This window comes from Chaetodon auriga, chromosome 3, assembly GCF_051107435.1.
Source record: "Chaetodon auriga isolate fChaAug3 chromosome 3, fChaAug3.hap1, whole genome shotgun sequence".
In the NCBI taxonomy this organism is placed as follows: Eukaryota; Metazoa; Chordata; class Actinopteri; order Chaetodontiformes; family Chaetodontidae; genus Chaetodon; species Chaetodon auriga.
Genome location: NC_135076.1, coordinates 21,043,176 through 21,066,559, shown reverse-complemented (window position 1 = coordinate 21,066,559; position 23,384 = coordinate 21,043,176). Strand labels below are relative to the sequence as shown.

Below are 23,384 nucleotides of genomic sequence, written 5' to 3'. Positions count from 1 at the left end.
TCCAAACTCTGGCGCGCTCCGGTGCGCTGTCTCACTGATCAAATCAGATCAGCCCTTTCTCTGCTCTCAAAACATTGATAAGTTATAGCCTATATACAAACACACGGCGCTCAAATTCAGTGTTTTATGCCGCATAGCCAATACAGGAAGAGATGCAAATAATAATGCGCATCACCGTTCTTTTTTGGACTATTACGGTTTTAATAAAGCAATGGAGCCTGTGCATTCAGTACTCAGTGAGACAGCTTTTCTATTTGGTTTCCATCCCGTTTCAAGCTATAGAGAGATGGTGGGGGAATGAGGCACAGAGGTACTTAAGAAAACAAGGACGTGAACTCTCAAACAGCAGAGATTTTTCACATACTATAACTTAATGTTTTGATATTTTTCAGTGAATGAAAGGAACCACTTTATTAGAAGTGACACACTAAAAAGCATTTTGTTCTTTTTTTTTTTTGATTGAGCTGCCTACATTATTTCAACTGCATGATTTCCTTGCATTCTTTTGAAATTATTTTTTGGATCGCGGCTCATTACGTCTGATTGCATACAAAAGTGCGTAGGGGTCAAAATACTACTGATCAAAATGATTCGGGAGATAGTTTCAGAAAATTTAATTTTAAATGGGACTGAGTTTTTTTTAAAAAAAAAAAAACGTAGTTTAAAGGTAAAATATTATTGTCCCTAACGTCCATAATCACGCGTTCAATTATTCTTCCCTATGATAAACCCGATGTTGAGAGAGAGAGAGGGTGTTCGTCTGAATCAGTAATTTAATGTGAGACGTGCTGTTCTGTGGCGCCATCTAGCGGTCTTTACCTGGAAGGTAACAATCGTTATTCGGGTCAGAGTTGACGCTGTCAGCAACAACACACTTGTGTGTATTATAAAAAAACACAAGGCGAATTGAACAAGCGGCCGAGTTGGTATCTATGAATGTTGTGGAAGGAGTGTGGTGAAGTGTGTATGTTATGTCTGCCAGCACATTCTGAAGTCAATAAAAATGCGGAAATGCGTGACAAGAATAGCTGGATCTGATGCTGCCTTTGCGTGCTGCTGGAAATGTGAATCCAATTCAGCATGGACGACCAGTCACTGAGACACGACCTACATCAGGATGGATACACATAGACAGAGCAAGAGCTAGAGCTAGAGACAGTAAACTGCCAAACACTTAATAGACTTGATTAAATCTGAACTTGGGACCAAGTGGTGAAGTTATAGATAAGGACAGAACAAGTACAACAATGTCTGCCACACGCAGGCCTGTAGTTTTAGTAATCATTGCCTTCTATAAACCTAGTGCACACACTGTTGCATGCTATAGGATTCTGTTAAGGTGCCTTTATATCTTTGTCTACATTCCCTGACAAATGTAAAAGAAAGGTATAGGCTCCACTTTAAGTTTCATGCCATTAATTAGTTTGTGTCTGGTGTGAGTTTTGAGTTCTTTGAAAATTTTCACCTTGTCACTTGAACTGTTTTGATGTGTATTCTTTTCTTTCCAGCTTGTGTCCTCTCCTCTACTTGTCACCTATGTGGTAGGAAGTAACTTGGACAAAGTAACGAATATGGGCAGATTAGGGGGCCGATTGCAAAAATGAGCCATGGACTTCTATTGATCCTCCCAGTTCTACCCACTCTGTGCATTGAAAAGTGCACACTACTTATCAAATACAGTACACAAATTCAAGTACACACACTGTATCATGGTGATAACATGAATCAAACGTGGCCTGGGGCAGTTACCTGCAAGCAAGGACGTGGTTGACATCAAGGAGAAAAAGATACCAAAGTGAATCATTTGCAATAACTGTGAGCTCATATCATCTTTGTAGTCTGCGTCAAATACCCAAGTACCAGGAAAGGCAACCAGATACACGATAAATCCATCAGTGGGGATGACCGTGGTGAAGCAAGTGTGCCACACCTAGCTAACACAAAAATGTTTGACCTGTCAACATTACAAATAATTATCCATAGTAATGGGATACATGTGTTGGACTTTGCATTTCCTTAGTAAACGCAGTACTGCCATAGGAAGCAGCAGCAAAGCAGAGAGTTGAACTCCAGCAAGCGGTGAAGACACATTTGAGCTAACATTAGCTAGCACACTCGACCTTGTCCTTACACGTTTCGGGTGGCGGCAACAGTTTGACAAAACCACAGAACTTAAATTAGACTTACGTTCAGCATATGGCGAGATAGACGTCAGAAGTGGGATGACCATGTCGCTCTGTCTCATGTGGTTAAATTAAGTAGTATAGAAATTGTTTGCTAAGACGTCAGCTAGCTAGCAAAGGCAGTTTGATAGCCTGTGCCAGGTCTGATGGAATTAACGGTTAATAATGAAAGCGGCGCGTGCCAAATACAAACGCCGACTTCCCCACATTTAGCTAGCTTCAGCGGGCTAAGCTAGCTTAGTGTTCACTGTAGGTTTGCTTTGTAGTCTCTCTGACTCCCGCAGGTATAACGTTAAATCTCTTATAGCCTCGAATTCTTGTGACAGCTTCATCAGTGCTGGAGATAACCAGTGGTTTGGCGAGTAAATAGGTGTGCAGCGCAACAGAGGTAAAAAGCCGAACATGACTAATGCTAAATTGTCATACTGCTGTTCTAGTGGTATGCGACTCTGGGTCTGCAGAAATATTGGAGTAAACTTTTTATAGCATTTCGGGTAGATAAGTAAATATCTACGAGTTCACGTAAATATATTTCAAGAGGGGCACTTTTTTTTTTTTTTTACTTTTCCCCTTCAGTTTGGTAGGAAATGGTAACTGGTAACTGCTAACTAACCAACTCCACCGAGTAACGTTCACGGTGCTGAGGCCACAGTGGGCTGATCAACTTCTAGCCGAGGAAAGGCCTGTCCTTATTCCATTTGCTCCGTGCCATGGGACTGATATGTTTCCATGTCTCTATGTGATGTGTCTTCTCCTGCTTCTTCGGACAAAGCCTCCTAAAGAGAGAGCTTGAAGTAACATACTTTCTCGGAGGTCGGGCAAGATGGAAATATTAATATTAATTTGTGGATTAAAACGTTTTGATGGAAACAGAACGCAGCCCCACGTATTTGCTACTTGCGGTCTAAAAAATACGAGCTCAGAAAGAGGCCTTGAATGCAGCTGTTATCGACCTCTAGCCGAGTGGGCGTTAACAGACATGTTAAACAACAGATGCCAGTTTTGCCAGAGACTTTGCGGAAACGGGTTTTCACCACCAAGGTGCAAACATGTTTTTGCAAAAGCTGATGATCTATGTGTCGACGGCGTCCTTGTTTTGCTTTATGATAGGGCTCAATCTCGTGATCCGGATCATGCATTTTATTTCACCAAGCCTCACCAAGAAGATCATCCTCAAAATGGGTGAAAAGACCACCATGACCCAGAATCCCAACTTTAAGTATGAGGATTGGGGTCTGACGTTTGCTTCTATGAACTTCATCAAAGCCGCCGCTCATCACATGTGGTTGTCTCTGGGACAAGAGGCTTTCGTGGGAGGGGAAGCTCCAGATTCACCTGTGGTCAGCATGGAAGGCAAAAGAACAAGTATCTGCAAACACCTGAAAGGTTCGTCATGAGAGTCCAGCTTTGATGTAGTTGCATCTCTCTCTGCTCCTAAATTCTGGTCTGTGTTTTCTCTTTAGGCAACAGACCGCTGGTGCTGAGTTTTGGAAGCTGCACCTGACCCCCGTTTATGTACAAACTTGAGGAGTTCAAGCAACTCGTCAAGGACTTCAGCGATGTAGCCGACTTTCTTGTGGTGTACATCGCCGAGGCACATTCAGCAGGTGAGTAAAATTTGTCAGGTGTTGTCGTTACCATCATGACCATGATGACATTTATTGGAGGAACTTTGCATCCAGAAAGTGCACATCAGACAAAAATAACGCCTCTAGAAGTTTTGAAGACAGATGTGTACTTGATTTTCTTCACCTTCGCCTTACCTACATTTTATTTTTAAATGCACCAATTTAATATTTTTATCTTTGCATCAATACATCACGTAATACAATGACAAAGTAAAACCATAAAAGCGATCCTTCTTTTGACTTGTGTCATCAAATTTTACCAAAAGGGCGTTAATATAGAATATAGAAGTCCTTTAAGTTCATGAGATGAGATGAGTAACACTACCATAGTCTGTACCTTCACCCTAATAAACGTACTTTAACTCTTGGTGCTGTAATCATATACACCAACCATAAAACAGGATTTATGATATGCATGTTAATTGTGATGTGTTCCTGCATTCAGTGTCATTCCAGTTAAATCATTTTGTTTTTCTCTGTGTCAGATGGTTGGGCCTTTACCAACAACTTTGACATCAGCCAGCATCGGACCCTGGAGGACAGGCTGTCTGCAGCTCAGATCCTGCTTCAAAAAGACCCCCTGTGTCCAGTGGTCGTGGATGAAATGAATAATGTCACCGCCATAAAGTATGGTGCTCTGCCCGAAAGGCTTTACATACTGCAGGCTGGGAAAGTTGTCTACAAGGTGAGATCTGTTATTAACACCGAGACAAATTCCTGTTCTCTTATGTTACATGAGCCTGATTGTTTCTCTCACGCCATGGCGTGATTTGAGATAATACCAGCAATCTTTCTCATGCTATTGCGTGAGAAGGAGCAGTACAACAAACAGATACAGCACTCCTATTCTTGGCACGGAGCCAGGCTAACGTTAGCCATGCCAGAAATGTCGAATTGTACATATTATCTTATCATATGATAAAGTCATGTCCCTGATGTCTGCTGCTGGTATGTTCTTTCTGATTTATAATGAAATTGCATTTTCTCAAAATGCAAATGTCATCCCTTATGTGTCATTAACATTCCTCTCTCTGTGTTCTCCAGGGGTTGATGGGGCCTTGGGGCTACAGTCCACTGGAGGTACGTCAGTTCCTCGAGAAGATGAGATAAGAAGGTTGTTTAACTCTTAAGTCAAACCATGTATTAACCATCCAGTCTAGAGTGCTCTAAGGGGACGGGGGTGTCAACATTGTAAACAAATTACTGATATAACACAACAATTAAATCAATACACTGGAATATCTACATGTAGTTCTTATGCTGCTCTTTGGCGTGTCTTACATAAACCTCTGCATGAGTAGAAATATTGTAACTGCTCCAGACTTGCACTAATATTGCCTTCAGGCTCTCCTGTAAATCACGAAAAGGTATCTCACTCTCAATCTCTGAGCTTGAGCCCACCTCTCAGTGTTTCTTGGTGACGGCTACAGATCAAACCGTCGGCTTCTGTAACCAGATGAAGTGAAACACGGAGAGAAAGTTCAGTGGAGAGTTTGAGTTTGAGGTATGGCACACGATGTACAGGAGATGCCACCGAACTGTAACGTTTAAAAGACCTTAACATTTAAGTCAATGAAAGCTCTTGTTTTAAACTTCTCTTGCAGGTTCAGTTATCTTCAAGTATACCGTCAGCATTTTAATCTTTGCTAATCGTTTCTGTTTTTACGTGAGGAGGCTGCTTTTTACATGACGGTTACAGTGCAAACCTCTGGGAACTGTAGTCTGATTAAAAGATGACTTAAAAGTAGGCCTTCTCTGAATTATGTAGCATTTATGATGTGACACATTTATTGTATCATAAATATCTTGATTAACCATCTGCTTTTCTTTTGAATGTTCACAATACAATTAGTTTTTGAATGTTGACATTGTAGTATAATAAAAAAATAAATAACCTGGAAAGTCTCCTGTATCGTTCTCAGTTTATATGCAACATGTGATCTATGGATCTATGTAGTGGAAACGAAAAAAGTTGCAGTAAAAATGCACTTTTTTTTCAGTTTTCACTCGGAAAACACGGACGATCACAGTTATTACTCTCACAGTAAATTGTTCAAATGAGAATAAGCTATTGTATTCCACACATCTGTACTACTGTCACTTCTCTGAGTCGCTGTGACTCATCCTCTCTTTCCCCCCAACCCATTAAGACAAAATAAGACTGTCTGCAAACCTCCAGAGGTTTTCTTTTTTTTTGGTTTTTACATCATATTTCTTCAGAGAAAATGGCTGCAGGGCTTTAATGTTGACACACACTGCAGTCTTCCACCACATGGCAGTGTGGCTGTTGTTTGCTGTCTTGTCTGGGAGTGATAAATGGTAAATGCACTGTACTGCACGTGGGGCACAGTGAATCCAATCCAGTGTGCACACATGCATTCATGTGCACTGTGGAGCGTTGCATTCATGCCCAGATATGAGTTAATACCTAACCGTCTAATCTTTGCACATCCATTGATTTGGGCATCCTTGTTTGTTTGTTTTTTTTTATTCTGGCATTTCAAGGCCTGTGTTTCATTGATGAAAGTCTCTTTAAATAGTGAATGAGCACAAAATGGCTAATAACTATTTTGATAATGGAAAGTACTGTAGATGCAACAGATATTTTAATTTCCCTCAAGGTAAGTATAATTAGACTCCCAACAGTATTTTTCAGAATTTGTTTAATTGGCTTCCCTCTTGTCTTTGCTGTAGTTTTTGCCTCTTCTTCCCCACAGCAACACTAAATGAATAACCTGCTCATTTACTCGGGTACATTGTAATGTTTTCCTGTAATATTTTTCATGATCCACGCTATAAAAGAGCAGGGTTAGTGGTAATGTGACTTGTTCGACTAATGTGTGACAGTAAAAGTAGATCCTGATTAAAAAAAGTAAAATCTTAATTAATATATAAAGCATAAAAATCCCCTGAGACTAATCAAATAAGACTTAAAAACTGCAGCATCGTAACTCACGATTGCAAGTCTGCTTTTAGGATATGGTAGTGAACAAAGCAGTTTTGTGTGGCTACAGCTTTCATAACATTAAGTGTGTGGCTCTGATGTTGGAGAGCAGGTTTGGCTGCTGCCCAGCCAGGCCACATCCTGTGGAGAGCAGCCAGCAGCGACTCAGCCTCGTTTCCTATTGTTACACCGGAACCAGAACGCTGACAGATCCTCCCAAGCTCAGACTTTTGTTAAGATTCATGTATGAATCTTAAGTAGAACCAAGGCCAGCTTGTATAACATGTTCACCGGCTTTTCGGGATGGTAAATACTGTGTCTAGGCCAAAGGTCTGTGCAAAGCAAGAGGGTCCACTGAAGCCCACCAGAGGGCAATGTGAAGCCATTTTTAATCCAACAGCAGAACAACGCACATGAAAAACATGAGGCTGTTTTTCCTGAATGCTCCCAGGCGTCAGAGTGACCCATCTGGATGAGTTTGTATCATCTTCAAAAGTAGCTGCCCCACAAAAAAAAGGGTATTAACTCCCATAATGTAATAACGTCCAGCTTTGATTCAGAAAACGTATGGAAGGAAGTTATAAGGTCATCTTAAAACTCTATAGTTCTGTCCACCCCTCCCATGTGCACTGTGAAAAATGGCACTTGGACCGTCAGTGTAACACCTACCAAGCAGATATTTGTTGTCATCCAATCAATGTACAGTGAGGAAGGTCCCACCAAGGAGACCCAGTCATGACTAACAAGGCAGTTCACACTGCTGTGTCGATCAGAGGTCCCACCTTTCTGCTTCTGACCCTCTAACGTACAGCTGTAAAGCCAGCCTGTGACCCCCTCATCACAGGTAGATAGTCTCCACAAAGATTAGGAAAAAAGAAAATAACACAAATTTGTGTCGTTGAACTTTTCCCATTTCCAACCATATTAATCATCTCGTGATCCACTGCAGTGGCCCTAGCCCCTCAGGTCGAGAACCACTGGCGCATACACATGAAACTGTCCCTTCCTCATGTCACAGCATGCAGAGTGTTTGCCTGCCTTTGAGTCTCCTTCATGCTCCAGGATTTCCTCTCGTTGGTGTGGTGGCTGTGGACTACAGTAACCCCTGGCTCCACCGCAGAGACAAATAAGTGATCGGTGATCTGGTGGTGCCCGTGCATCCTGCCTGGAACAGGCTGGTGTGTGTGGTGTCGCTGGAGCAGTGATAGTCAAAGGAGGGGAGGTGTGGATGTAATGTTAGCTGCTGGCTGTTGGACAACTTCGCTTTTATACCTCTATTCTCCCACAGCAATGAGCTATTCTGCGCTGGTAGTGAGTATAAGCTGAAGACAGATCCTTCTTTTTACATTAAATTAAATCAATCCGTATGGTATTTTTTTATGCATCAGTTGAAAAAAAGTATAACTTAAGCATTAATTTAACATGACTTTTCACAACCACAGTTTCAGCAGCATATTCTAAATTTGACAGTGTATAAATCCACATTCAGGCAAAATAAAACAACCCACACAGGAAGTTAAGTTATTGTAAAATTATATTAACAAGCAATCTTTCCTCAATTTGAAATAAAAAAATATCAGCAAATAAAGGCAACATAGGACAGATGTGTATAATGTGTAATGTTCACAGGAAGAAAAAAAAAAAAAAGAAACAAAAAATTCATCACATTTACAACACTGCCGCTAAGTTTATAATGATGCCTACTAGAATCAGTTTAGAAAGCTTTGACTAACTCTGAATAACTGGGGCAAGATATACGTAGTCAAAGATTGTATCAAAATATAAAAAAAATGTGTGGGTGGGCAAGAAGGGCCAGGAGCAAGGGGACGACCAATGATACAGGAGGGAAATATGAACAACCAATATGTATGAGGGATTAAAATGGGCAGCTCATTCATAGCCAGTTCATCATAATCAACCAAACTGGAAATAACACAGAAGGCTACGACGATGAGGAGCACAGAGTGTTAAGCACAGACAGGTAAAGAGATATACACCACATCTTAAAGCAGGTGTCCACATAGAGAAGAGCAGCACTAGGTAGTATGTTGTACACAGATTCTCAGCATTCATGCACTCACTTCTTATGCCAACGTCTGGTTTCCCTTGACAGAACGCGACAGCAGTCTCGCCGTCTGAATTAAAACAGCAGAGAGTGCAGGATGGCATCGCTGTCAAAATAAGAGACTGAAATTGATCAAACGGGATCAATCTGACATTGTAAGGACCATCTGAGCACTTACATACCGTGAAAGGTCGTCACAATAAAAGCCGTTCTTTCAAGTCTTTTCAGACCTCTTTAAATAGAAGGGTGGGCATCGGGAAGAGTAGTACATTATTCATAAAGGTGGCCACAGAGTAAAAGGCAAAATCTGAGTCCTATGTCAACTGACTTTTGTGACACAGTATGCATGGCGATAAGTAAAATGACGAGACAAAGACGTTCCAAGCTCACAATGCATATACACACTCTCCAGTGTTTTAAGTGACAAAAGCGGAGACATTTCCTGCACATCTTGCACCACAAAGCAATAATTAAAAAGTACAAGAGGTAAACTTCAACCTTTTTTTTTTTTTCCTCTTCGCTCTGGGGTTGAGGGGGACTGAGAGGGTTTCTGGGGGGGCTCTGCAAAGAACATAAAACGTGTCATGTATGCATTTTCAGTAGCTGGTTTTGTCACACTTGGGGTTGTGATAAATGGAGAAATTGTCCTTCATTTTGAGCAAGGAGCAGTAGTCGCCAGCCATTTCGATTTTTCTCCGATCAGCATTCTGGCGTTGGTGTGGAACCAAAATGGCGCCTGTCCCTGATTCGGTGCTGATGTGTTTGGCCGTGTCCTATAGTGAGTTCAGATCCTCGGAATGATGGCAAATAATGTCGGGTGGGTTGGAGGTGGGGGGGTCACACGCTCATCGTCATGGTTGGAGAGTACTACGGAGGCACAGAGAACAGAGGATTAAAACATGGCGTTTCCCTACGAGCTCTCCAGGGTCAAACGCCCGGCTAGCTCTCCACGCTGCTACTGCAGGCGGTGATGTTAACAAGCTGCGACTGTGGTTTCACTGTGTGGTCGACAGCGCTCTACCTCTGGCTTCATCAAAGCACTATTCCAGTCCAGTGTGAGCTGAGGAGAGGAACTGGCACAAAGGGAGACTTACGTTCTCGCTCTGAAAGGAGTGGAGGAAGTTTCCACTCAGCTCCCCGTCATCCCTTGGGGTCCCAGGAGGATTGCTAATGCCACTTAAATTGTTTGGGGAATTCTGGAGACAGAGTGCACAATGTTTTCTTTTTTTTATTAAATGTATAACATTTCACTCGAGTCAAGACTGAGCTCTAAATGCAAAGATCATCTGCACGGTTACAATATTTACCTTGTTCATTCCATCCATATCACCAGAGCCTGAGAATGAAACAATATGAGAAACAGTGTTTGTATTCTACGACCACAAGAAAGGCGTTTGGAAGAAGTGGCTCCAGCTGAGATACTACAGACTGCTCTCTACTGAAGTACCTTAAAGTTTACTAATGTAGTTTGGGGGGAAAATTCAAAATCTGTGTAGTGTCATTCAGTGTGGTGTAGTGGGTGGTGTTACCTAGTGACCCGTTCATGTGGTGTGGTTCCATCCCAGCCATGGCTCCCAGGGGTCCGTCAGAGCCGGGGCCCATTGGGAACTGGTGGGGAAACAAGACGGCATGGACTCACTAACATCATCGCAGCACAGTTAGCATGCAACAGGAGGTCAAACGTACCAGGTTCAAGGGTAAAAGTGACTGAAAATAAAGAGTTCTGTTAACTCTTCTACGCATTTACTCTTTTCTGCTACTGTGAACCTGAAAAATCCTCGTTCTGATCAGTCCAGCTCCACGAGAGCGGCTGTAACAGTAGCCTACAGCGTCAAATAACACACACAAACAGAACCAGTATAACAAGTGCATTTGTTTTGTTACTATAAGAATCTCTTGTGTAGATTCCTGGGTGGATAAGAGAAACTCAGGAGCAGTGAAAATGTGCTTTAGTAAGGTGAGGATGCTGGTGTTGAGTGAAACTGCCTTTTATGCAGACCTGCTCTATTTATGCTCAAGGAAATGGACGTTGCTAAATAAACCAGAAAAACTGAATACTTTAAATTAGTTTTTCTTTAAAAAAAAAAGATGATGTCCAGTGTTTTCTGTTGTGGTTTCTCTTCCCTCAGCAGCAGCAGCAGCAGCAGCAGCAGCAGCAGCAGGGGCTCGAGTCGACACGTGTTGATCCGTCTGAAATCCTGAATCTAACCGTGTCACATAATGTTTAAATTTGGTGGTCTAGGACATTAATAAGTTTAAATTTCAATTCAAACCAGGTTCACTCACTTTAACACATGGCTGGCACCAGAGTCCATTTAAGAATTTCACTAATTTAGAGATTTTTTGTTTTCAAAAATTCATTTGGACTATGTGCTATAGACGTATAGACCAGAGGATGGAAATCGTCACAGTCCCTCCAGCTGCACGCAGTCATTAGGCAAAGCAGTGTGTAGAGACGTCAAGTGTATCGTTAATGGCACAAGCCTTCCTTAACAACCAGTGGAGCTCACAACACACTAAATACCTCAGCCACTTAGTTGTTGTCCTCTGCCAACCACTTTTAAGTGACCCCCATTTAATTCACAGGGCTGAATGGGATGTTTAGGTGTGTTGTTCTTAAAACAGATTGCTTGTCACAGGACAACACTGATACAGGCTGTGGACTTGGTACAAAAGGGATGTAAGTAATTACGCTGGCAGTGAGATACAAAAATAACAGGTATCACTTAAGACTAAGGTACACATATTCGCCAATAAGAAGTTGCATATTAGAAGCATATTGGCTCTTTGTTAGTAATTATAAGAGACTTATTATGCTTTATTTTGCATGACCATATCCTTCAACTACTAGGCCATTAAGTAAGAGATTTCCTTCAATAGTCTCCTAATTATAGCTTATTGTAAGTATAGTATAGTAAGTACAGAAGTTCTTGTACATGAATTATGATGAACCCTAACCCATAATAACCCTGATCACAAGGATAAGTTTTCAATGTGTGCTTTATAAGGACTAAAACAGAGCCAGCATGGTACTGATATGCATGCTATTAAACAACTAGTAAATAGTGAATATGTGAGTCTTCATACAAAGTTTTACCAAATGATTTTCTAGTTCTGCAAAACTCAATGATCACGACATCCACACTTAGAACGATGAAAAGAAACTTACATTATTTCGGTTGCCGGGTCCAGTGTTGATCATGGTGTACAAATTGTCACCAGAGTTGTTTGAGTCTGGAAAAGGTGTAATCATACATATCATTGGCACTGGATATGTGCATGAAAAGCGTAATGATTAAGAGCTTGGATCAGGAAAAAACTCACCTGCAGGGCTTGGCATGATGGGAGTTCCTGGGGGACCGCCACCTCCAGAAGCACCCTGCGGAGAGGAAGTCAAGGATATGTTACACATTTACACGCAAAAACCTCCTTTAAAACGTTATTTTCCTCAGCTGAAATTCATGTGGTATGTGTGCGTTAAGATGCCAGGATGTGCTCTCACCCCGTATGCACCAGGAGAGGGTGATGAGTAAGGCATCTGAAACCGAAAAAACAAACATTACAGGCCTGAAATGGGTGAGTGCAAACCCTTTCTGTACCTCAAAATGTCATCATTCATCATTTGATCATCCTAATACCATTATGGCTGTCTGTCCAACTGTCTGTGGAAACCGTGACACATAATACTACAATTACATCCCAGACTAGAACCTTGGAACACATTAGACCTCGGCAGCTCTGAGAGGAGATCTGACTGCAATCTGAACCAGCATTTTTCTGGGTGCATGTGTGTGTTTATGTGTGTGTGTGTGCATTAGCACTCACAGAGTTGGCATTGTTGGGATTGGGCCATGGTCGACCAGTCCCGGGGCCCCTGGATGGTAAGACCAATGGAAATTTCAGTTAGATAATGCATTACGGTTGAAAGACTTGTGAGAGAATATAGTTACAAAATTTTATAAAGCTCACATGTTCACTCCTGGCATACCGGGACCCATGGTGTTGTGTGGAGGCCTCATCCCACCACCGAAGTTCTGAGAAGACAAACAAAGACACCATCACATTTTCTGTGAAACGGGTGCAGGGTAGAGTACTAAAAGAAAAAACCAGGGAAACCACCGATATGACCATCAAAAGAGCTTTGGTTTGGAATCAGCTGGTACAAAAGTTACAAAAACAACACCAGCACCAGTCTAGTAAAGACCCACGACTAACGGCTCCTCAAGGCAGTGGTGAGACTACTCCATGTAAGCAGAACAGCCTACCTGAGGACCGGGCCCCATGGGTCCCATGCCTCGAGGGCCACTCATTCTCTGCATTGGCCCCAAGTTAGGATGACCTGGAGGTTTAAAAAAAAAAAAAAAAAAAAAAAAAAAAAGAAATTTATAAGAAGAAAGTAGCCAGGATATAATTTCTCCACTGCAGGTGTGGTTTAAGTGAGTCACACCTTGTGGTCGTGTCGGGTCCATGTTGGGCAGCATGGGGTGAGGACCTGGTCCTCCGCCGGGCGGCTACAGCGGATAAAACACAGACCCAATGAAACGGCAGTTTTAAACAGGCACTATTGTAGTACACTATGCATTCTGCATCCAAAATGTGAGTGTGTGTGTGTGAGCTGTACCTGGTTGGCCATCCTGATGGGGGGACCTCTTGGGCCTCCGGCGAAGCGAGGCGACATGAAGGACTATGGCAGAAACAGCATTGCTCCATGAGATGAGTCAGTACATGACGTAAATATCTCAAAATGTGGTAATACTCTAATTTCTGAATAGCATGTTTGTGTGAGTGCTGAAAGCAGCATAAAGCACTGAGCTGAGACGAATGCCAAAGCATGAAGCATCAGCACCGAGAACCAGCGTTCCCAAATGACCGCGGATAGCAAAAACAGAGAAAAAGAGAGAAAGAGGGAGAGGGAGAGTTACCTGACTGTGAGGTCCCATCATACTGTTAGGGGGAGGAGGCTGAGGGTGAGGAGAGCCCTGGGGACCAGGAGGACCCTGTGGCACCGCACAAAATAAAGAGGCAAGGAGGAAGAGAGAGGAGGGAGACGGGGGGGAGGATGAGACGGAGAGAGAAAGAGGGAGCGAGAAACAGAAGCGACAAAAGAGGGTCAGAGAGAAGCAGGGTTACTGCAGGGCAGAGGACAGTCGGAGTGCAAGAACCAGTGTGGCGCAAAACAAAAAGTAAAAATGTACAAAAACAAAAAGCTCGTTTTCATGTACCGAACACAGTGAAGAGAGAGAGAGACTGAGCTGAGAAGAGCAAGCAAATGACTTAGCCTTGGATGAGAGAAAAGAGACAGGGAGATGGAGAGGATGTATGCTCTTTTGCCTGTCAGTCAAGACATTAAGAAGCCTGCTGCATGCAGCATGTTATCAGTGCTAATTTCCCTGAATTAACAGCATCAATTAAGCTCTATGCAATTAGCTGTATAACAACACTAAACACCGGCACTGTGTCGCTAATGTTGCTGATCTGACAGAGTGAGGGGTCTAATTGAGCCTCCTCCAATGGATCCTGGTATGGAAAGTGTGAGTGCGTGTGCCTTCGTGTATCAATGTCAAAATGTCTTTCCTGATATTAACATGATCACATAATGAGTCACGCCTTTGTGGCTTCTAGTACGTAATAAGCTGGTGGATTTAAAGTGAACAGTTTGGTCTAGTGGAGGCAGAGCAACACAGCAATTTTATGTCACCTCTTAGAGCCACAGTTCCACACAGTTGCCTGCCAAGTTTATCCTCATGAGATATTGATTTACAGTAGGTGCTGCACCTTTCGATTTCTCCATTAGGGAAAATGGTCAGGCCACGCCTGCCTGTTTACAGCACTGGAGGGGCCCAGGCAGACAGAATGTCTATGACGTTTACGACAAGTTCGCTGAGCAGAGTGGAGCAAAACAAAAGACACAAGCAGCACGGACACCAACGTGGAGATGACCAAAACCCTGACAGCACTTCACAAAGCTGGAGCCGACAGAAGTGCCGCTAAGACAATTCTGATTATTGGTTCTGAAGTCAGAGTTTTTCTGGTTATGGACAGTATCATTTGTGGCAATTGGCTAACCTGGAAAAAGCCGGGTGGCATGGGTCCTCCTGGCATGCCCTCACCAGGGGGCATCCCTCCCATCACAGGACTGGGAGCTGCTGCTGCACTCTGAGAAAAGAAGAAGAGACAAAACAGCAACATTACAACACAGTGTTAACTGAAAGATAAGCTGACTGGTTAAGACCAACTACAATCAGCACATGTATTAGAGCTGCGAGAATCGGTCAATTAATCAAATAGTTGTCAAGTGTTAAATTAATCGCCAACTATTTTGGTAGCTGATTAATTGTTTTTAACGACAAATGTCCAAATTATCTGATTTCAGCTTTTCAAATGTGAATATTTTCTGGTTTCTTTGGGTTGTGAACAACACAAGTCCATGACCCGAAGCTTTGAGAAACAGCGATTTTTCAGCATTTTCTGACATTTTATGGACCAAACAACTAATCAATCACTGATGATGTCTAACGAGAAAATGATCTTTAACATGCCGATGAAGTGTTATTGTTGGAAGTCTGTTACCCCTTCACGGCATTGGCTCTTGGCACGGCTGGCCACAGGAGGAGTACATCTGAGAAACTGAATATTGTCTTGGACAAACACAGTGACGCAGGCTAAACCTGTGCTGGCTATCGATCTGAATGGGTTCATGTGCATTATGTGTGCAGGCTTCATGAGGCTCGGACAGACTCAATGAATCCAATTCTATGTAATTGCTGATCAAACATCATTTAACTCACCCTCGGCTTATCTAAAAAGAGAAAGAAACCAACATGTGATTGGCAGACCTGTCTCATTTGTGGGTCTCCAATATGTAAAGGGTGTCAATGGGGCCCTTATTAAGGCTTCTGAGCCCTGCTGATCCACTGGATCAGATAAGGATCAGTGGGATTCACTGAGTCAGTGGCTCCAAAGTGCTGCTGCACAGCAGGGGCTTCCTGGGCCGATTTCCTGCTCAAACCGCAGTCCTAATTCACTAATGTGCCATTTGCTTCAGTCACACGCTCCTAATTGACTCAGTTTTTCTTCCCTGTAGCTGAAGCAATCTGAGATGGGCTAATGTCCTCAGAGCTGTGGGGTTTAGCTTGCAGAGAACAGCTACAGAGCAAGAGAAGCTCCTTCGGACCCATTCGTTCAAACGTAGCTTGTTCACGTTATAGTGTGGATGTACCAGAACCCCCTCTCACAAACACGCCTTGTCTCTGTCCAGAGCTCTACAGACATCACTGGTCAATAGCCAACACACTCCCTGATATCGACTGCACCTCCCCTAATTATATCTGCTCAGGCTGCCACTGCAGGGCCACTGTGAAATACCTCAGCAGGGAGAGAAGTGAGGCCACAGGGAGAAGTCACGTCTCATCAGGCCCCAGCTCCACTGGGACACGGACACAGAGACACAGACAGCCTGTAAATCCTATTTCTTTACTAGGTGGTGTCGTGGGGCGCCGTAGGAAAAAAAATCAGCAAGTTGCAAGACTGATAAATCCTCAAACATGACTAACATCTGAGCTCTTCTTTAAGAAACATACTGCTATGTGTGTGTAGGAGAAGATATTTTCTGGAGATCTTACTCTCAAATACCCAGCCAATGCAGATATGGTGGCTCTTAGAATTTGGTAAATCTGTGTTTAAATAAATTTGAACTGACCAAATTTCCACAGTTTAAGATGTTTATGTCAGATAAGGATCAGTGGGATGCCTGTAGACCTGCAGTGACTCACTCAAATTCACAGCCTGTTGAGCACCAACTTAAACGACATAGCTCACATACCCAGAAACCATAAAACGTGATCCCACTAAGGTGCAGCATGCCCATGTTTAGTGACCTGGCCGGTCTCTACCAAAGGCACAAGAAACCCAGTGCTTCCTCAGTGACGACAGCTTGTACTTTTCAGTTAAGTTTTAATTTGTTAAAAGTCCACAGTCAACACCAGAAGACCAACCACTATACAGTATATGTGTGGATATATTTCCGAAACAGCTGCACGCAAAAAATAGGTGTTGTTATAATTGTGCTGATGTTACAGTCGTACCGGTTCACCCTTGAGACCACTGTGTCCGAGCGCTCCGTCGTGACTGCTTTCTGTATGAAGTTGGAGCGTTACATGTGAAGGCTTCCCCAGAGGTTTACTAGTGCCATGATGTGGGGTCATCATATTTGTACTACTGGCTATGTTTTCTCACTGTCTAACTTCACTACAATCTACTGGATTTTAGGATGTATGGCATTATTTAGGGCCATCTGCCCCATCTCGCACAGTTAACAAAGCCAAATAATAATTTGTGTATCAGCCTCGTGAAGCAGATCTGCTCCAAAATTGAATGGGCTCGTCCTTGGCCCATGCTACACCCTACCCTGGAGGTAACAATGGAAAAACACACATCCATACAATACAGCAAACACACTGATTAAAAAAATGACATATATACACGATAACAAGAAAAGGATTATGGTGATGTGACGACAGGACGATGGGGCCAAACAAAGCATTGCAAATTTAATTTCTCTGCATCATCCACTCTTCAGACTCATCATACCTCTGAAGCACAACGTGCAGCCTTTGGTAGGCTTTACCATCCATTATGCAGTTTACTACCTTATCAAATCATACATGTATTCACAACGTTTCTCATCTGGGCCTGACATGAGACGATTCACGCCGACGATCACATGACAAGCAACCTAAAACTTGATGCACACAATAATGTCTTTGTGGCATCATTGTAAGCAAGTACGGCTCTGAATGCTGCTGTTTTACAGAAGCCTTTAACAGTGAGACTACGGCATGAATGAAACATACCAGGCATTTTCACCTGAGATTATAATTTACATATAGCATCTCTATTATCTGACAAGCATTTCCAATGAATTACAAACAATATTAATGTTCTGTCCTCTTTACTTCATATTATCATTAAATATGCATCATTTTGGCATTTATTCTGATGTCAAAGTCGGCCCCATATTGGGATTATATACTTTGCAGTTAGAAATACAACCCAATCATCTGCATACATACAGCACGACCTGTTTTGCAAGAGCTGAACTGCTCAGACAAGTCAGCCATATGCAAGTTAAACAAAGACGAAGATCCTATTCTGCATGACACAATTACTCGCATGAAAGGAGTCATCCATTACTCAGTCTAAGCTGCCTGCCTGACAGGTATACCAACACTCAAGCATTCTGGGTAACTATTGCAATAGCATCTGAGAAGCACTTGAACACAGTGGAAATTTGATGATAACTGGAAATTATTTCTTTAAGAGCAATGAAGCAAAAAAAAAAAAAAAAAAGTAGAAGGATAGTAGCTGGAGCTACAGCATCACTGATATTACTACTATTTACAGTTTTATACGATTAGATACTGCTTTCTGGTTTAGGACAGGAACTAAAAGGCCTCCCAGTTCATGGTATGCAAGAAGAGGAAGTTTTTGATGATGAATACACCATAAAGCTTGCGCCATAGTCTAAGAATATGAACAAGTCACTTGCATTAAACGGTAAAGGCGTCATGCGTGATCTCCTCAAAATTCATTGGTAACTCGTACTTTGGAATCTTTTAACAAAGCAGAGAATATATTTACATGTGGCTTTTGTAGACATTAAGATCATTTTTCCAACAATCTTCAATGAATTTATTAATTAAAGCTTGTCTCTAAATATATGCATCATTCTTATAGCGACTGAATGGCATATAAATTGCTCCTCTGGGAGTGACATATTTTATCAACATAAGTACTAAATTCTTCAACTCCAGGAAAGTGTGTGTTATGTATCAGCCTAAATACATGAAGACGTTCTGCAGGAAGAAGTTTCTCTGCTTATTATAGATAAAGATTGATCTACAGTTTATGGCTAGTTTCAGATGTCTGGTCTCTTCACAGTGAAACAGCAAATGCAGTTTGTGTTTTTGCAAAGAAGTAACGAAGTAAAAACGAAGCTGTATTTAAGGTATTGACCACAAAGTCGTAAAACAACGTAACAATGTATACAGCTCTGTAGAGTCACAAACTGTTTGCAGACTAAAAAGCAATGTGCATGGTGTGTTCCCAGGCATGTTGTGTTAGATCTTTATCATGTTCCACTAAAGCCCACAGCTGTGCTTGCTGGACTGTCTCAAACAGCCTGATGCTTCTTTCGGTCTAAACGAACCAAGTCTCGCCTCAGACTCTCTGGTACAGGAAAGGGGCAGATGTCTGAGCCCTGCCCCGGGCCATGAGGCTCTTGTCTGGGGCTTTCCTTACAACTCCCCAGGGGACCTCCTTTAAGACAGACAACCCCCTCGACCCACCGTGATTCAGCGTGTAAATGTGTGTACTTAAGAGCACACGAGCAATCCCAGCCAAACAAATTTTCCCTGAATTCTTGAATCACTGAAGGAGGTTACAAAAGGCCAGAGTGGCAGCGGATGTGCTCTTGCTCTCTTTACAAAAACAAAGAAGAGAGAGGGGGACAGGGGAACACATGGGGGAGGAGGCTGAGGATGGCCAAGAGGTTGACTGGGGTAACTGTGAAAAAAGGGTATACAGAGACAGAGAGAGACAAACAAAAGAAGAAAAAAATGTAATATTTAAAAGGGGATGAAGGAGACGTGATGTGGCCGTGCCAGCTCCTGACCTAGCGTGCTCACAACAGCCTCACTTCTTCCACTGGAACCAACACTCAACAGAAACCAGCCCCAGTGTTTAGCTTGTAAATGTTTAACCATCAATCAACATCATAAAACCCACTCTGAGTCCTGACTGGATGCTCCCTCTCCCTCTCCCTCTCTCTCTCCCTCTCTACCTCTCTCTCTCCCGCTCTACTTACTTCTAGCAGGTCCCTTCCACTTCTCATCTCCCTCCTCTCCTCCTCCACCAACCCCCTCCCCTTTTTATTCCCTCTGCTCCTCTGCGGTGGTGGGCATATGCCACAGTGCCACTCCCCTTTCCTTTTTTCCAATCTGCCCCTCAGCTCCATGACAGCCATCAATCAGACGCTGACGCCATGGCGACGGGGCCCCTCGGGGAGCGTTCATCAGGCCGCCGGGGCTTTACGAGCGCTGCCGGCTAACAGAGCAGCACTCACCTCCCCCACACCTAGACAAAGGCGAGGGTCCAAGGACTAGTACTGTCCACACACACACACATACACACACACTTGCCTGACCCCCACCATCCACAAACGAACACAAGGAGAACCAACATCAGAGCGAAGGGCAACCACAAGATGTCTGGGAGCGCCGGCCGCACAGAAACTCTGAAAGCTCCCCACCACAGCAGCACACAGCCCAGAGTGACGTTCCACTGCTCCCTCATTTGCTTAATGTTTTCCACGTTATGAAAACGGTCTCAGTCAAACCACCGGCTGCAATCTAACATCTTATTTCGTGGTGTTTAATCATTCAAAACGGGTCTGGTGAGGTTTCCTCATTATCATACGAGGGAAACTGCTAAATGATTTTAGAAAAATTTGTTCAATTGTTCTCACACCTTCGCTTAACACAGAGTTTTAAGAATACAGTGGTAATTAATGCTTGGAAAGACGATTGCTCCTTAACAGCTGAAGAAATCTGAAATAGGTGACACTCAGCTGTATTCTGCAATTTAAGACACAACCAAAAACAAACCCTACATAAAGAAGCAGTCAAAGACACTGCAAACAATTATTATAAAGCAGGGCTGGGTAACGAAGAGGCCGGCTTCAAACAAAACACGCTCCTCCTGTGTCTGTCTGAGTTTGAGTAATAAGGACCGTGGTTATTGAAAGGGCAGAGCCTCGCCGTAGCCTCTCTCCTGGCGCCCAGGTCACCGCCAAGATCAGGAGGCCTGTTACCCTGACAACCCTATCTGCCAAGAGCAGGACCAACATCTACGTTTTAACCCCATCTTGCCTGACACACCACCAGCCCACCTACAAACTGGGCTGCGTATCAGTCATCCTGAGAGGGCACCTTTAATGTCTTCCCTTGAATATGCTGACACAGCAGAACCTAAATAAGCATCTTTATTTTATTGACATCAGCCGAACGATGCTCGTCTCATCTTTTAGAGAAGACCAGAGAATCACAAGGGTGGGAACAGGAGACGCCACTTACAGACGGTTCACACTTTCTTTGATCTTCCTTTTGAATGCTGACTCAAAGCAGGAAACAATGCAGGACAGGAAGAAGAAGAAGAAGAACTGTCTAAAATGGCATAATTGTCAGGATGCAAAGCACAAATACCATGCAAATGTGGACGTGCCATCATAAGAGGATGCACTTGTCCTGAGTGACGTTTCATAGATTTTGGATACGAGACCGCCTTCACAGTTCTTCAGTTTCAAATCCACTAGGATTATGTCATTGCAGATAATACGTTTCAGCATGTACTTGAGCTACTTCACATCAGGTCAGCTGGAGGTCTTTGTCAAGAACCAAGCTGTACAAAGCCTCGGGAAGCTGTGCAGAACACACAGCAGGTTCTTTTTGTCTTCACAACTGATGCAGGGAGCTCGAGCGTGGCGTGGATAAGGGGAGCGCACTCGACAGGTCTGACTCAGGACATGCTGACATCAGCATCATTTTCCCAGAAGCCTATAAAGCTCAATGTTGGCCCACCAACGGGCAAGATGACCGATCGTAAATTCAGGAGGAGAAAAAAATATATATACTGTCACAGTTTGCACTAGGTAATTAAATACAGGTACAGGAGGGTGCAGTGGGGATTACAAAAAAAATGAGCAAAACATACTCAAGAAATGTAAAAATGGCAGAAATCAGTCAGACATAATTTTGGGGTGAATCATTATAATTCCTCAAACTCAAGGGGAATCACAACAGCCTGAATTGCGGCAGCTGCATCACTCTTGAAAGGGAATGTTTGAGATTTTGTCCGGACTTGAGTGTTGACAAACAGAGATTATGAGGTCTGTGCTCTGATAGCTCCACCAAAAATTCTGACTCATTGCACAACCCGAGTCAGAGGCACAGTGCTTACACCACTTCTTAGCCTCGATAGCAGAGCTGTTGTCTTCTTTAGCAGAAGACGGAGCAATCTGTGCAACAGTTTCCAGTGTAAGCACTACTCACGTAATCATGGAAGGCTTTTGCTTCGCTGGAGTGGTCACATGTCTCTCTCCTCTCTGGTGCAGCGCAATACAAGTCCCAGAATACACTGTGGACAAGACAGGTCATGAAGCAAACAAAACCACACAATAAACCCCTGGACGTGTTTACAGGGAGACAAGCACGTTATCTCTTACCACCACCAGGAGTGTAGGAATCCAGGGGGTTCTCCGAGTGTTATGTTTTTCTCCCATCGGATCTAGGAAACGGGGATTTCAGTAATTAGCCGTGTGTGTCAATTAAATACCATTGAATTTTAGAGTACTTGCAATACATTTACATGATTTTTTTTTTTTTATATAAAAAGGGTATTAGGGAACTTCTCCCCAAAATCATCATACCTCTGATAAAAAGGTCTGTGCAGACTTCTGTGCTCCTATGTGCAGCAAATACTCATAGACATACAGAGCCAACCTGTTTGGGGAAAAAATGTCATTTTAGGGTTAATTTAGCAAAAAAAAAAAAAAAAATTTAAAAAAAGCAGGTTAAATTTTGTTCAACGGGCACACTGAGTGACTTGAATCGGGCACAGGCCCACTGAACAATGGCTGCCAAATAGCCTATGCCAAAAAATTAAATGGGGACTGTGCAACCAAGCCAAAGCCAGGTTAAGATTCACCACAATGAGGAGGTTGGAACAAAGTGCTAAAGCAGCAGCATAATTTAACATCGTGATGTGAAATAATAAAAAAACACCCAGCACCAGCCTGCTGTGTATAAGCTAGGTACAGTATCCTGAAGGCACTGATGGGCTGAGGGGAATAAAAACGGAGCCGATCCGGAGCGCAACAGAGAAAACAATGTACTGTGAGGCAACACGATGTTATTGTTTTCTCCTCTCCGAGCTCGCGACTGAATATCCGCAAAAATACGAGACAACGGCCGGTTAAAACACAACCAAACTGCTCTCGGTATCGGTGGGCAGAGGTGCAAAGAGGCAGCAACGAGCCAAAGGCAGAAGAAACAGAGCTGAGGGAAGGAATGGCGAGCAGACAAGGCGGTTCATTCAATTCCATTCTCGGTAGGAGGAAATCGCCTCTTGCTAGCCTGTCCAGCGAACAACAGAGAGCAAGAGGGAAAAACTTACGAGGCAAAAACACACAATAATAAACGTTTGTGAGCTTACTTTTCTCGTGCTTGGCCGTCCGACGGCACCGGGGTGCCTTTGCCTTTGGGGAACATTGTTTTTGTGGGAGGACGCCCGCCTTCTCTTTCTTTTTTCGCTATTTCATCTGTCAGATCATCGCGGCCGCGACCCTCTCGCACTCCAACCGCACTCCTGCTCAACCCGACGACTCAACCGAGCCTGGTCCGGGGGGAAGAGGCGGGGCCAGGCCTGACTGACGCTCCCGATAGCCAATGAGAGCGCGCCATTCGCCTTAAGGTCTGCCTCTTCGTGCTTCCAGTTTGCTGTTTTGACGT

The 23,384-nt window shown here is 43.3% G+C and overlaps 2 protein-coding genes across 3 annotated transcripts; one reads left to right on the top strand and one right to left on the bottom strand.

Annotated features, from left to right (window-relative positions):
- The first annotated feature begins 3,176 nt into the window (after positions 1-3,176).
- dio1 (iodothyronine deiodinase 1) lies at positions 3,177-5,716 on the top strand. The gene is made up of 4 exons (XM_076727237.1): positions 3,177-3,569; positions 3,647-3,790; positions 4,297-4,496; positions 4,856-5,716. The coding sequence occupies exons 1-4, from the start codon at positions 3,233-3,235 to the stop codon at positions 4,919-4,921; spliced, it is 747 nt and encodes a 248-aa protein (XP_076583352.1). The 5' UTR covers positions 3,177-3,232; the 3' UTR covers positions 4,922-5,716.
- A 2,555-nt stretch (positions 5,717-8,271) lies between these two features.
- On the bottom strand, positions 8,272-23,261 carry ssbp3b (single stranded DNA binding protein 3b). 2 transcript variants are annotated; one of them, XM_076726082.1, is made up of 18 exons: positions 23,089-23,261; positions 22,304-22,376; positions 22,100-22,161; positions 21,927-22,011; positions 14,887-14,976; positions 13,743-13,817; positions 13,442-13,504; positions 13,268-13,331; positions 13,086-13,159; positions 12,790-12,854; positions 12,646-12,694; positions 12,323-12,358; positions 12,145-12,199; positions 11,990-12,054; positions 10,350-10,428; positions 10,128-10,156; positions 9,915-10,016; positions 8,272-9,687 (listed from the first exon to the last, which is right to left on the bottom strand). In XM_076726082.1, exons 1-18 carry the CDS (start codon positions 23,142-23,144, stop codon positions 9,658-9,660), a joined length of 1,152 nt encoding a protein of 383 aa, XP_076582197.1. In that variant the 5' UTR covers positions 23,145-23,261; the 3' UTR covers positions 8,272-9,657. The 2 variants fall into 2 exon arrangements, with proteins under 2 accessions (XP_076582197.1, XP_076582198.1); XM_076726083.1 differs by lacking the exon at positions 13,743-13,817.
- Positions 23,262-23,384: the final 123 nt, after the last annotated feature.

Bases quoted from the DNA above. Each gene is read 5' to 3' on its own strand.
- ssbp3b (XM_076726082.1), bottom strand. From the start codon at position 23,144: ATGTTCCCCAAAGGCAAAGGCACCCCGGTGCCGTCGGACGGCCAAGCA. The intron at 22,162-22,303 runs GTATGATGATTT...CCCGTTTCCTAG, and splicing joins CACAGACCTTTTTATCAGAG to ATCCGATGGGAGAAAAACAT. The intron at 10,017-10,127 runs GTAAATATTGTA...CTCTGTCTCCAG, and splicing joins ATATGGATGGAATGAACAAG to AATTCCCCAAACAATTTAAG.